Genomic DNA, 13693 nt, shown 5'->3' with positions numbered 1-13693 from the left:
CGTCTTTAAAATTGGAATAATTAGCCATGTCTGAATTACTGGGCTACGACTACGGCTTGATATTACACATGAGCCATAGCTGAGTAATTCAGACACGGCTATCCTTGTTCTGTATCAAACAAATTACATGTCAATGGAAATGCTAGTTCCTGATGGCAACCTAGTATTTTCCCCATTGTGCTGCAAACGGTACCAGACTACTCTTGAGCAAGCCTTGATCAAGGCTGTGTTCAAATTACTTGACTACGGCTTGCAATCACACACACGTCTATGGAAAGCGGCTGAGGTCACTTCCCATAGACTCCTGTACTTCCTAGCCGTAGCCACGTCTATGGAAAGCGGCTGAGGTCACTTCCCATAGACTCCTGTACTTCCTAGCCATAGCCACGTCTATGGAAAGCGGCGGAGGTCACTTCCCATAGACTCCTGTACTTCCTAGCCGTAGCCACGTCTATGGAAAGCGGCTGAGGTCACTTCCCATAGACTCCTGTACTTCCTAGCCATAGCCACGTCTATGGAAAGCGGCTGAGGTCACTTCCCATAGACTCCTGTACTTCCTAGCCGTAGCCACGTCTATGGAAAGCGGCTGAGGTCACTTCCCATAGACTCCTGTACTTCCTAGCCGTAGCCATGTCTATGGAAAGCGGCTGAGGTCACTTCCCATAGACTCCTGTACTTCCTAGCCGTAGCCACGTCTATGGAAAGCGGCTGAGGTCACTTCCCATAGACTCCTGTACTTCCTAGCCGTAGCCACATCATTTGGAATTCACTGAATCTGGGGGACTTTTCAAGAGTTCCAAGTTGTATAATGCCTCCTTTTAAATACCAACAGACCGGTAATTTCTCATTTGGTAGAATCAAAGGGAAGACATATTCTTAGTTGTTTCAAGAAAGAAACACCAGACTGCCAAGGCTTACAAAGAACTAACAATTGAGAGATCTCGTCTATGGAAATACATAGCTTAATATGATGGAATTTAAAAAAAAAAAAAAAATACACAATTGACATTATGCTGATATACATAGGACCACTCTCCAGAGGGCGCTATTCAATGTATCTGTTCACTGTACACAGAGTTCCATTGTGAGTAACCAGTATTGTAGTACTCATACTGATAGAAATGACTCATACTCAGACAAAGTACTCATACTCATACTTGTCATGCCAGAATATGCGTACTCGTACTAGTACTCAAGGCAAAGTACTCGTATTTGTATTTGAATTCATGATGACGAAGTACTTCAATGTGTCCTTGTGCCCATGGCAACGTACTCGTACTCAAACTCAGGATGACAAAGTACTTGTACGTGTACTCATCGCAAAGAACTCACACTCATACTCAACCTCACGATGACAAAGTACAAACTGCAACACTATAAGTAACGCTACCACCTACCATGATTAAACCGGTTAGATAATTTCCACGTAGTTAGCCGGGAAGTATCCCGTGTGACCGTTTAACTCTCCATCGATCCAATTCTCGTCGATCTTACTGACGATGCTGATGATGTCGCCCTCCTGAAACCCCAGTTCACCCTCGTTTTCTGCCTCAAAGTCGTACAGTGCCTTGCAGCGTTCCTTCGTTGCCGTTACAGGTACTGAGAAATTGGAAATAAATATCACACAATCAGTTGAAAATAGCAAATTTATTCAGTTTGCACAAATTTGTAAGGTACCAGTTACAACTAATATTCACATGACAGTTGACAGATGGTTAGTTGGTGACCTGTTTTTACTGAGCAATATTTTCTGTCCGGTTTGAAAGCCTATAGATTCGCAAACCAGCGAATAAACTGCCATAGACCTCAGTGATAAATACTTCCACTTCTAAAGATCAGGACAAATACTCACACGTCTCTAAAGGTGCTTGAGGCACACATCAAATTAAAGCTCATTTCATCATCTTTCATTTCATCAAGTTTCGGTGGGTAATCCAATGAGTTTTGGGAGAAAATTCCATCCAAAGATGATTACCCCTGAAAGTAGTCCTGAAGTCCATCGCCATTTTGAAAACGATGCCTATGCTCCATTGCAAAATAGAGCAAATTTAGGGACTACGGTAATTTCATCCAAATTTCGTCCTCATCACGGCATGGACCCTTCTTGTTTTACAAACCCTCAAGTTCACGGCCCACAAAATGCTCCAATACATGTAGCAAACAAATTGAGGACATTCAAATGGTGATTTGGCCAGGGAAGGCAATTTGGGGCCTATTTACTGGCCTGCAACCTTAAGCAAACTGTGTGCTGAGCTGGAGCATGAGATCCCTGTTGACTTACCTGGTGCGTTGTAATCCACCGTTGACGGGTACGCGTCGGTGTCGTCTCCGTCACTGGAGTCTCTCTTCGTGGAGTAAGAGTTGAAAGTACTTCTGGGTTTGCGTTCTGATTTGGGTCGACTGCCTGCCTCCTCAACCCTGGAAAACATCACAGAACATTGAGAAGGATGGTAACTGACAAGTTTGGGTATTATAGTCAGTCAGTCACAAGGCCATCGCAAGGCCATCACAAGTCATCACAAGTCAATCACAAGTCATCACAAGTCAATCACAAGTCATCACAAGTCAATGACAAGTCATCACAAGTCAATGACAAGTCCATCACAAGTCAGTCACAAGTCATCACAAGTCAATCACAAGTCATCACAAGTCATCACAAGGCCATCACAAGGCCATCACAAGTCAATGACAAGTCCATCACAAGGCCATCACAAGGCCATCACAAGTCAATCACAAGTCATCACAAGTCGTCACAAGTCAATGACAAGTCCATCACATGTCAATCACAAGTCAGTCACAAGTCATCACAAGTCAATGACAAGTCCATCACAAGTCAATCACAAGTCAGTCACAAGGCCATCACAAGTCCATCCCAAGTCCATCACAAGTCATCACAAGTCCATCACAAGTCAATCACAAGTCAATGACAAGTCCATCACAAGTCAATCACAAGTCAATCCCAAGTCAATCACAAGTCCATCACAAGTCCAGCACAAGAAAAGTCATCACAAGTCAAGGGTGTAGGTGGGGATGTGGGGTGTAGGTGGGGGTGTGGTTGATCTGTCGCAAATGGAAGAGTTTGAGAAAAGGGATATCAAGTCCAAATTTCAGCCAAGGAAACTCATTTTGGTTAAAATAAGAGCGTTTTGAAACTTCACTTTCAAAATCGAACACTTTACTACACGAGAACAAAGAAATGTCTCCACAAGGATACAAATTTTAGAAGGTGAGGGGGTGGGGGTGTGGGTGGGGGTGGGGATGGAGGGATGGGGGGATGGGGTGGGTGGGGTGTATGTTCTGGACCTCTGATGTTAGGGTTGTTTAACCTTTTATATTTCTTTCTGATTTAAGTTTCACAAATCCGTTGATGACGAGAAGCATCGATTTAGAAAAAAGTAACCCCTACTTCTCTTCATTTTTTTTTGATTATCAAACATGGACACTTGTTGTGAGTGGGGGGGGGGGGCAGATTTCCCCTGTTGGCATACCTTTCATTGAGTGTTGACAAAAGGCTTTCCAAGACCTCCGCAGACTGTTTGTGGTATTCTAGCTGTGCCTCGGCTAACGCTTGAAGCTGTAACACCTGCTCAACCTGTTAAAGAAAACAAGGTGCATTTTCAAGGATTGCATTAAAACAATTAAATTACATGGCAATTTAAAGAATATCTTACACAACAGAAATAAATAGGAAACCGTCAATCTCTTCACCCATACAATGTCGGTATAAATTATTCTTCCATGGTTGAACTGAGAGAAATATCAAAATAAATGCGAAGAAATACAAAGTGAAAAGTTGTTCTTGAGACTCAATGAGTGGTATCTGATTGAGTAGTAAGATGCTCTAGTGCATCTTGGCTCATCTTTGCTCCGATTTGTCAGGTACTTACATCACTCTCAAGGAGGTTCCTCATCCCATTCTCAGCAAGCTCCTGAGATTCGTGAAACTTCTCTTCTGCAAATTGGATTTCTTCTTCAGGAATTGTGCTTCCTGCAACACAAACAAAAACAAGATTGATGAGAACAAAAGTCAGACATATTGGCTCAGAATTATCCAAGATGCCAGTATTTTCCTGGTGTGGAAATGTAGTATAATTGCTGCATCATGCAAGCATGCATTAACCCTAACAGAACTCAACCCATCAAACCCCAACGGCATGTTTAGTGGGAATCTGTCAGGATGGGTACAGTACCCTTAAACTGACAGTCTTTTACATTGGGTTGGCACACCTCCAGAATCAAAGATAGAAATATGTGTCAGCAGTTTCCCATATGGTGTTGGAATTTGTCAGGATGGGTATGGTTCCTGGTACATCATGCTAGGGAGTTAGAGTTAATCCATCACCATGTACACAATGAGTCATAAAGAAAGTGACCAAATTAGAAACATATTTCAAAAAATATGTGGCTCACTCTGTTTAATATAAATAGGGGTAAAGTACTTGTTATTGACTAGTAACTGTGAAAATTTCACGTAATTTGCATACTCTATTCCCAAGTAATGACTTCTTTGATACAATGATCCAAAATTCAGTTGTCCACCACTGATCATTTATCATTCTACAAACAAATAAATACCATAAAATACCATGAAACATAAACGCTTTCCCACCTCCATGAATGAATGGAAAAACGGACAAAAACGGACAAAATGGCGGGCGGAAGTGATTCAACAACTGCTTCACGAACGAACACAATCATACACAAACATTTCTTCCATGAAATGCTGTTATTATCCTCGTCCAAGATTTTTAGATTATTTAAAACGTGGCCCATGTACGCCAGCTTTCGTGAAATCAATCATAAGTTCATTGCATGGCCGCGCAATAAGTTTGTTGCATTAAGTCCTACGCATGGTGTCAGTTACGCACTGTTTTTTGTGAAATCAGCTGCATAACAAAGTTCCGTACTTATTACAACTCACACATATTTAACACTTAGACTTTCTCAATTTCGTCCTCGGAAAAAGTCACTTTTTTACACTTTTTCGAGTTTGAGTCCACACAAAAATGATTTGGGTCAATTTTTTTCATCAATGCAATTGAATATTGACCAACAAAATGCGCAAACAGGCTCATTAATATGTATGAGATGTAATGAATATTCATGATACCTCCATATATACAAATTCATGTTATTTCTGACAGAATCAGCTACAACCAACATAACTCTTTGCCAGTAGTTGTCCTTCTTTAGTAGACACGATAATTTACAACAGTTACAAATTACATTCTAAAACTTGTAACACAATATGTCTTTTGATGTTAAAACTAAAAGCACTCTTAAACTTTACCATTTTGGGGTCAATCTGATCATCTTCCAAAGCAATTTTCTTTTCTTTTTGAATATTGTTTAGGTTTTATTGATAACATAAATTGTCGTATTTCATCACCCAGTAAAACAGACATTTTTGGTCTTTGGACTGTTGCTTGATTTGGATGTGCTTAAAATAAACTGGAAAAAAATGAAATGAAAACGGAATGATAATCTCCAATCAAGAAAACATAGCAGCTGGCTTAAACATGCAGGCAAAGTGAAAATGCTGGCTACGTTTGTTCTATGACATGCTGTTAGTGTTCCAAGCAGGATGTTTAAAAACAAAACATGCAAGTTTCATGAGGACGTTCACATGAAATGCCAAACAAAATAAAGGAAGTAACATGCACAAGCTAGCATCAAAACCAAAACAAAACAAAACTGCAAAATGACAAAGTGAACTCTAATCCAGTTTTGATTTTCAAAAAAATGACTACCGAGCTTTAGAAATCTGGGATAATATATTTCAAAATAGCGGTGTTTGGTATAGCAACGTTTCACTGTATATGAGAATGTAATTTCCAGTAACCCTGGTTAACCCTTCTGTTAGTGAGCATAAGCCATGTCTGAATGACATGGCTACGACTAACACTAGCCCACATGGGAAGTGGCTTCATCTGCTTCCATAGGTGCAACTAATGTATTAGCCGTAGCCACTTCATTCTGACGTGGCTTTACGCTTTTTCCTTTTGCCTTCATTTTCGACTCTGCACCCACGGCGAAATCTACAAATATATAGCACTACTGCCTACTCTATAGCCCAGACTGCTGGCCAAATTTGATACGCTTTAGGCCGACAATCCATGTGTCCATGTTTGACGTGCGTATTGCGTTTTGCATACCAGTTGCGTATCTGCGATGCGTACTCTGAAAATCCACGAGTACGTATTTCTCGGCACACTTGACCGACGTACAAGCTCATATTCCTACAATGTATGCCTGGTCTTAACGCAGTAGGGATAGCGCAATGCGCAATACAGGTACATGGACCTATGTATGTATGCACATTGCTTATCAAACAACTGATTTCTACACATCAGGAAGTGCGCACTACGCATGACGGACACACAGATTTTTGGCCTTATACTGTATTTTCTGAATCCTCAATCAATTCTGATCTATTTCACCACAATATTTTCTACGAAATGCTACGCTACAAAATCGGTGTTGACATACCACCTGCTGCTGAGAGGAACCGACGAAAACGTTTTTACGGGTACATGGAAAGTAAAAATAGAAACATGATGTCATCATAGGATTATAGACCAATGGGCTCTTCGCACAAGTACCCCCTCAACGGTAAGAAAGGGAGAGTTGGGGTCGGAGAGACGACTGGGAGAGACATTTGAACGCATTGCCAACGACGCCTGACGTCACAGGAAGACGCTATGGCTTTGTGCATATTGGGAATGAAAGTAGTCAGGGTACCATGCGCTATACGTAGTGTGCCCCATCCACTGGACTATCGAAAGTGATCAAATAGCTCCCTCTCCTGTTTGCGCATGGAGACCATTAATCTAAGCAGCCGTTGGATTCCTTTGTATTCAGTTTGGTCGTTTTTTTATCCCGGAGGCTGTCTAGACCAATCCTGAAGGGGTAAACGTTTATTACGGACATGTAACTGATGAACTAACTAAAACACACTTTTATAAGATGGACTTTTGCGTCGGGGTGATATAAATCAAATTAGGTTTTGCCCTTCACTGACGTTTAAACACTGTATACTCGGTGTGTTACCCACTGAGTATACAGTGTTTAAACGTCGTTGAAGGGCAGTTAACCTAATTTGATTTAAAACACACTTCAAAATAGAATGTCATGATAGTACGATACACGTACAGGCTTTCAAGCAGACCCAGGTGAAGAAGTAGGAGAAAAGTAAGGTCAAAATTTACAAAAACCAACAGGACAAAAGTCGGATTTTGGAGGACAGACTCAGGATAAAAGTAGGACTGTAGTGGGCTTTCTGGGGTAGTTTTCGTTGATGCTCGCCCATGTCCACAGCATCATCAGCCTCATTTGGCATGTTCTGTACTCACAACACTTGTGCTCCATCCTCAACTAAGCTCTTGGAAGTACAGTTGCAGTACTCCTGAGCCCAAGCCCTTCATTGTGTGATTTGACAGTGTGTAACACTGCCATGAAAGTTTTCAATGAGATTAAATTTCTTCGGAGTTGTGGGACAAAAATCAAGAAAAAAGTACGAAAAAATGGAGCACGGTAAAAAAAAAAAAAAATAGGAAAAGTAGGAATATTTAAAAGCCTGCACGTACATGTGGACTAAGGTTAATCTATTACATGGACATTTATCACGGTTGTAAATCTTAAGCATCTAGCATTCTACATACACACATTCACAATATTGTTGTAGGGAAAGTACAAGGTAATATTGTGCATTAACAAAGGTCAACAACACTATCTATTCTCATTTTTGAAACTCACAGACAATTTCGCTTATTGTTAGTTCAAACTTGTAGTGAGCTATGGGTGTACACTATGGGTGCTAAGCACAATAAGGGACCATTCATGACGAGTCTAGGAACTAGACTATGACATACCGACCAAACCTGCTAATGCTGATGAGTATGTAGATGATGCACAGTGAAAAATGAAAGTAAAATATTAATACAGTGAGTGGTAAAAAAAATGATGTTGAAATCAAAGGTGTTGAAAATTCCTTCACAGCGACGTCAATTTACAGGATTTCATGATTAAACTCTTCTATTAGAGACAGTTAGGCCTATCGATCAAAGTAACAAAGTTCAGTTCCCGATGACAATATCCACTTTTGGAAACAATATTTGGCAGATCATATTTGCCGCTGAGTGAATATGGTTGACACAAAGTTCAAACTTTTTCTCGATTGTCGAAACTAAGTCCTCAAAAAATCTAAACCACAATTGAAGGCTTGCAAGGAACACTATTTTAAATGCAATTTTTGTTATTATTCTTTTAGTGCAAACAAATATTATACGCATTATACAGTATGTCCAAAAGAAATGTCCGTCTGACTATTTTTTTTAAAAATACAAAACCATGAAGTCCATTTTGAAAAAGTTTGATTGTGCAGATACTCCTTAGCCTTGGCCTCAACCCCGATGAGTTTCATTTAATTTCAGTCACGCATCACTGCACACTTGTCAATTGATCACAACAACATTTTGGGACACTGTGACCAAGTTCCTTGCCTTAATCAATTTCAGTGCTGTGTTATGTAAGCTGTGTAAAATCCTGCATGTTGTGAAAAGGGCTGCAATTGGGATTGGAATCATTTGCCTGGCTATCAGTCATCACGGCAAGACCTCGGTTTAATGCTCAAAGGCAAACGATTTTAATCCCAAACCTCATCCGCCTTTTTTTCACAGACACATTTTTGGGACAAACTCTATGACAATTAATAATGATAAATTTAGTGTCAGGTTAACAATAACACTTTGGAAGTCTGATGGTTTATTTTTGTTTTAGTTATGATATTTTAGTAATGTAAGATGATTTGATATGATGGAGATGAGATAATCTATCGCCTACCTTTTGCTTGCTTCTTCTTTTTGTAGTCAAAGTCAAGACGTCGCCCCTGTAACTTCTTCCAATGGTGCTGTAGAAATCAAACATTAGGGAGAAAGTTAATGTATTGTTTGACAAGAGACATTTGCACATTGCTGTAATAGGCACCTTATATAAATTATGGGTCAAAGTGTGACAATTTTCGAGTTCCTGTTATCTCTGAACGTTGTCATTTGCCGTTCAAGTATCATTAAGAATGACTTCAACAATTTGTTGGGAAGGTTGTCTGCTTCACATAATCACTCTTGGCGGACGACTGCATTAACCCTAACCTTCCCAAATCCTCACAAATCCTCTTTGCAAAATGGAGGATTTTGCAGGATTGAGGCTATTTAATTGGCAAAAATGTGTGGCAGAATTTGCAGGATGCAGTGTGTCAAGGTCTTGGGCCGGGCCTTGTGTTTGTTTATGCTCAGCTGTGCATAAATTATACTTGAAGTCCTCCGCACTGCTCCAGGATGTCACTGGCTCAGCCTTAACATATTGACAGTGATTGCTGGAGGATTTTGTAGGATTGAGGCAGTGATCATTCTTCCACGGATCACATTCAAGAAATAACAGAGGATTTTGCAGGATTGAGGCTGCATGCAATTTTGACATGGAGGCAGTTTGAGGATTTTGCAGCATCATCGCAAAAATGCCCAGGGAGTTAGGGTTAAGAATGACTTTAAACAATTTTGTATTCGTTGTGTAGGTAGTTTGCTATTCATAATCACTCTTGGAGGACGACTGCATTAAGGACTGCATCAGAATTATAAAATCACAGATGTCAGATGTAACAGGGACAGGAAAAAAGTGGACCCCAAATTTATCGAATGACAAAAAGTACACAGGCATAAGTTGCAACCCAAATCAACCAGTAATCGATCACTGGTCTTCTATCAATTTTTTTCCAGATTGGCCACAATTTGTGCTTGAATTTCCCCGCAGGTGGCTGTGCAACACAGTCCTGCTTCTATCAAAATCAACCAAATTCTGTCAGATTCTGTAAGATGGAACTCACGTTGATCTCCTTCAGATCTTTGTTCTTGAGATGATCCAGGGGATCCAGGAAGTTCTGTCTGACGTTCAGATCGAAGGCGCCCTTGACTTCAGAAAGTTGCCTCAGTGATTCTCCCATCTCGACCATCGCCGTACCTGTATCCAAAAAATAACCAAAACAATTTTTTTTTTTTATTGATACCTATAAAAAACAACATTTTATTGTTCTGTTGTTTCCACCAAAACTAAACAGCTGTGCTAAGTATACCCTGAAGCTAAGATTGTCTATGAAATGCACTTGGTCTATGAAATGCATTATTAGACCGAGTAAAACAAAAAATGGTTTCCCGTCTGCTTTTTTTTACCTCCACCATGAGGTGAGGTATATGTTTTCATCGGCCTTGGTTTGTCTGTGAACAGGATAACTCAGGATAAATGCGGAGGCACTAGGCTCACGTGAATCGCGCACTCCGGACTCAATCGACCAAAACATTTGCGAGCCTCGTCTTTAAGAACGCGTGCACGTAGTCGTGGCGCGACCTCAAAAATGGCTTCTAATTTTGTTTGCCGGATTACGCTATATGAGAATGTAATTTCCAGTAACCCTGGTTAACCCTTCTGTTAGTGAGCATTAGCCATGTCTGAATGACATGGCTACGACTAACACTAGCCCACATGGGAAGTGGCTTCATCTGCTTCCATAGGTGCAACTAATGTATTAGCCGTAGCCACTTCATTCTGACGTGGCTTTATGCTTTTCCATTTTCCCTAATTTGTGCTTGAATTTCCCCGAACGTGGCTGTGCAACACAGTCCTGATTCTATCAAAATCAACCAGATAATGGGTGATGTTAGATTTTGTAAGATGGAACTCACGTTGATCTCCTTCAGATCTTTGTTCTTGAGATGATCCAGGGATCCAGGAAGTTCTGTCTGACGTTCAGATCGAAGGCGTCCTTGACTTCAGAAAGTTGCCTCAGTGATTCGCCCATCTTGACCATCGCCGTACCTGTATCCAAAATAAAAATGCAAGATTTTATTGTTCTGATGTTTCCATCAAAATGAGAACAGCTGGGCTATGTATACCACGGGAGCTGGGATGGTCTATGAAATGCATTATTCAGCAGAAATATTTGGGAGAATTGTGCCTAAAGTTGATGATACAAGCATGGCATTTGGCACACAGTCAGAGTATGTCTTATAAAAGGGCCAGCACAGATTTGCCCTTTGAAAAAAGCTAGTTCACAAGCAATATTCAAAATTTTCAAAATGGCTGCCACTGGTCATTTTACTACCTATAGTGGAATCTGGCGACCAGAATTAGCAGGTTTTTACTGCGGTGGTGTCTCGCTCACACGCATACTGAACGCGTTCTTAAAGACGAGGCGCGCGTGCATTTTGGTATTCTTATTGGTCAAAGGAGCCTAGAGCACGCCCCCTACCCGAGTGTGACTCGCGCAAACATTGCGCCACCGCAGAAAATGGCTGCCATCGGATTTGTCTATATTTGTTCAAAGGACAAATCTGCGATGGCCCTATGGCCAAATATCTTTCTCGTGACATACTCTGACTGTGTGCCAAATGCCATGCTTGTATCATCAAAGGCACAATCCCATCGCCTATCTGCTGTACTATTACATAGCTACAATATTGTTGGAAACAAATAAACAGACAACTGACACATTTGCCAAATAAAGGGCGAGTAAAAAAACCGAAACCCAAACGGCTGGACCAACTTTTGAATGAAGTTTTTCCTGTAGCACTTTCAAAATCTAGGATATGAAAGCCCAGTTAGTAAACTTTCTTTTAGTACAAAAATCATTCAAATCACTCATGTACTTTTTAAGTTACGAAATTTTGAACACAACCACCGTTTTAAAGTTCTGTCCACACATCACAAAAATAGGAAGTGTTCTTGCAGCAAAATGAAAACAATTCTCACAGGGATGCAATTGTTTTCATTTTACTGAAAGAACACTTACCTTTTTGTGATCCGGACAGAACTTTTAAAACAGTGTTTGTGTTCAAAATGAAGCAACTTGAAAAGTAAATGAGTGATGTGAATGATTCTTGTACCAAAACAAAGCCCATTGATTGGGCTTTCATATCCTAGATTTGGAAAGTGCTACAGGCAAAACTTTATTCAAAAATTGGTCCTGCCATTTGGGTTTCGTCTTTTTTGACTCACCTGTATATTGCAAATGTATGCATTTATAAATAAAAAAAAAATTAAAAAATAAAAAGTGGGTGCAAAAAAGGCAGCGGGCAGGTACGAGAAACTGGTTTATTTCTTTACTTGGCCTTGCATATATCTGAAGTGCTGGGCCCTACATAAATTACACAATACTCATGGTACTATGTTGGTGGATTGGAACACTGATTAGAGCACCTTTTTGAGAGCTTTATGATCAGTCTACCACAGATGGAAAGAGAATACATCTTGAAGCTTGCTCACCAAATGTTGAATCTTCTCCTAATTCTCTGCCGTTCTTCAGCATGACTTCTCCCAGGAATCCTACGGGTTGTTGAGGCTTGGTTCCTCCTTTGTTCTGACCACGGACTTTACTCATGGCTCTGGAGACTGTTCAGGAAAGACAATACGATTGATTAGGGTCAGCACACAAATAGAAGATCTATCTCTATTTGGTTTGTTTGAAGTGAATACTTAGACCAGATTCAAACATTCTGGTGTTCTATAGTTGACCTCCTTTGTTCTGACCACGGACTTTAATCATGGCTCTGGAGACTGTTCAGGAAAGACAATACGATTGATTAGGGTCAGCACACAAATAGAAGATCTATCTCTATTTGGTTTGTTTGAAGTGAATACTTAGACCAGATTCAAACATTCTGGTGTTCTATAGTCACCCCAAACGTAATTATTCCAAAGGTTACAATTAAAGGTAATATACGACATTTGCAAACATCAACAAACAAAACTACCAAAATATTATAAAATACTTTACTTGACTGTAGGTGAATGACAGTCTCAGACATCCTGTGAAATCATGGCACCTGGTGTGCTGTCATTTTTAAGAAAAGTGGAATTTTGTATTGATTTCAAAAGATGGTCGGCCGACCATCGTTGGAAGAAACTGATTTGTCCAAATAGTGCCCCAATTTACCCAATTTATTTAGTCCACATTTTTTTGGCAAGCGATTACACATCTGTGAATGGACGCAAGCCAGCTAGTCTGGTTCCCTGAGCTCAGGGAACATCACAAGATCCGGCCCAAGACCTTGACACAGTGCATCCTCATAAATCAGGCACACATTTTTGCCATATAGCCTCAATCCTGCAAAAGCCTACATTTTGCAAAAAGGATTTGGGAGGATTTGGGAAGGTTAGCGTCAATGATGTTTCAATTTTGGTTCTTACCTGGATTGGGCTGAAGGTATTCTATTGTCTTGTTCACCAAATCATCCACTGTGTGACCTGTCGCGTCAATTTTCTAATGAAAAAAAAATACATTACCCAAAGACAATGAGAAGAATTCAATAAGCATAAATAATCTCAAGCAATATTTACTAATACTACATGTGTTAAAACTTTTTTCGCTATGGCAGGAGAGATTCATACCCTGGACTCCGTTGCGTGTACACAACAGAGTCCAACCTGGGCTAGGACTAGGGCTAAGTTACACTTACAGCAGACAGGGCTCTGGAGTGCTCTGAAACGTGCAAAACAAAACGGGCAAAGAAAATGTCCTCAGTATTTCACCAACCAAGTTTGGAGACTCAATTCAATTTTTAAAGGAGATTTTTCTTCAATGTTTTGCACATGAGAGGGAAGTCAAGTGATTTCAAAATGGGACTAAATACTAGACTGGTACATG

General features: G+C 40.3%; 1 protein-coding gene across 1 annotated transcript; it reads right to left on the bottom strand.

Moving 5' to 3' along the window:
* Positions 1–741: 741 nt before the first annotated feature.
* On the bottom strand, positions 742–13303 carry LOC119739144 (endophilin-A1-like; the record flags this gene model as incomplete). Its single annotated transcript, XM_038213974.1, has 9 exons — positions 742–1599; positions 2282–2418; positions 3489–3592; positions 3888–3988; positions 6490–6495; positions 8842–8908; positions 9881–10014; positions 12313–12438; positions 13237–13303. Coding segments are annotated over 9 exons (930 nt in total), but the record flags the coding sequence as incomplete, so codon positions are not given.
* Positions 13304–13693: the final 390 nt, after the last annotated feature.

This window comes from Patiria miniata, unplaced genomic scaffold (assembly GCF_015706575.1).
Source record: "Patiria miniata isolate m_02_andy unplaced genomic scaffold, ASM1570657v1 HiC_scaffold_10, whole genome shotgun sequence".
Classification (NCBI taxonomy): domain Eukaryota; kingdom Metazoa; phylum Echinodermata; class Asteroidea; order Valvatida; family Asterinidae; genus Patiria; species Patiria miniata.
The sequence above is the reverse complement of the archived record's forward strand: the minus strand, read 5'-3'. Positions and strand labels throughout refer to the sequence as shown.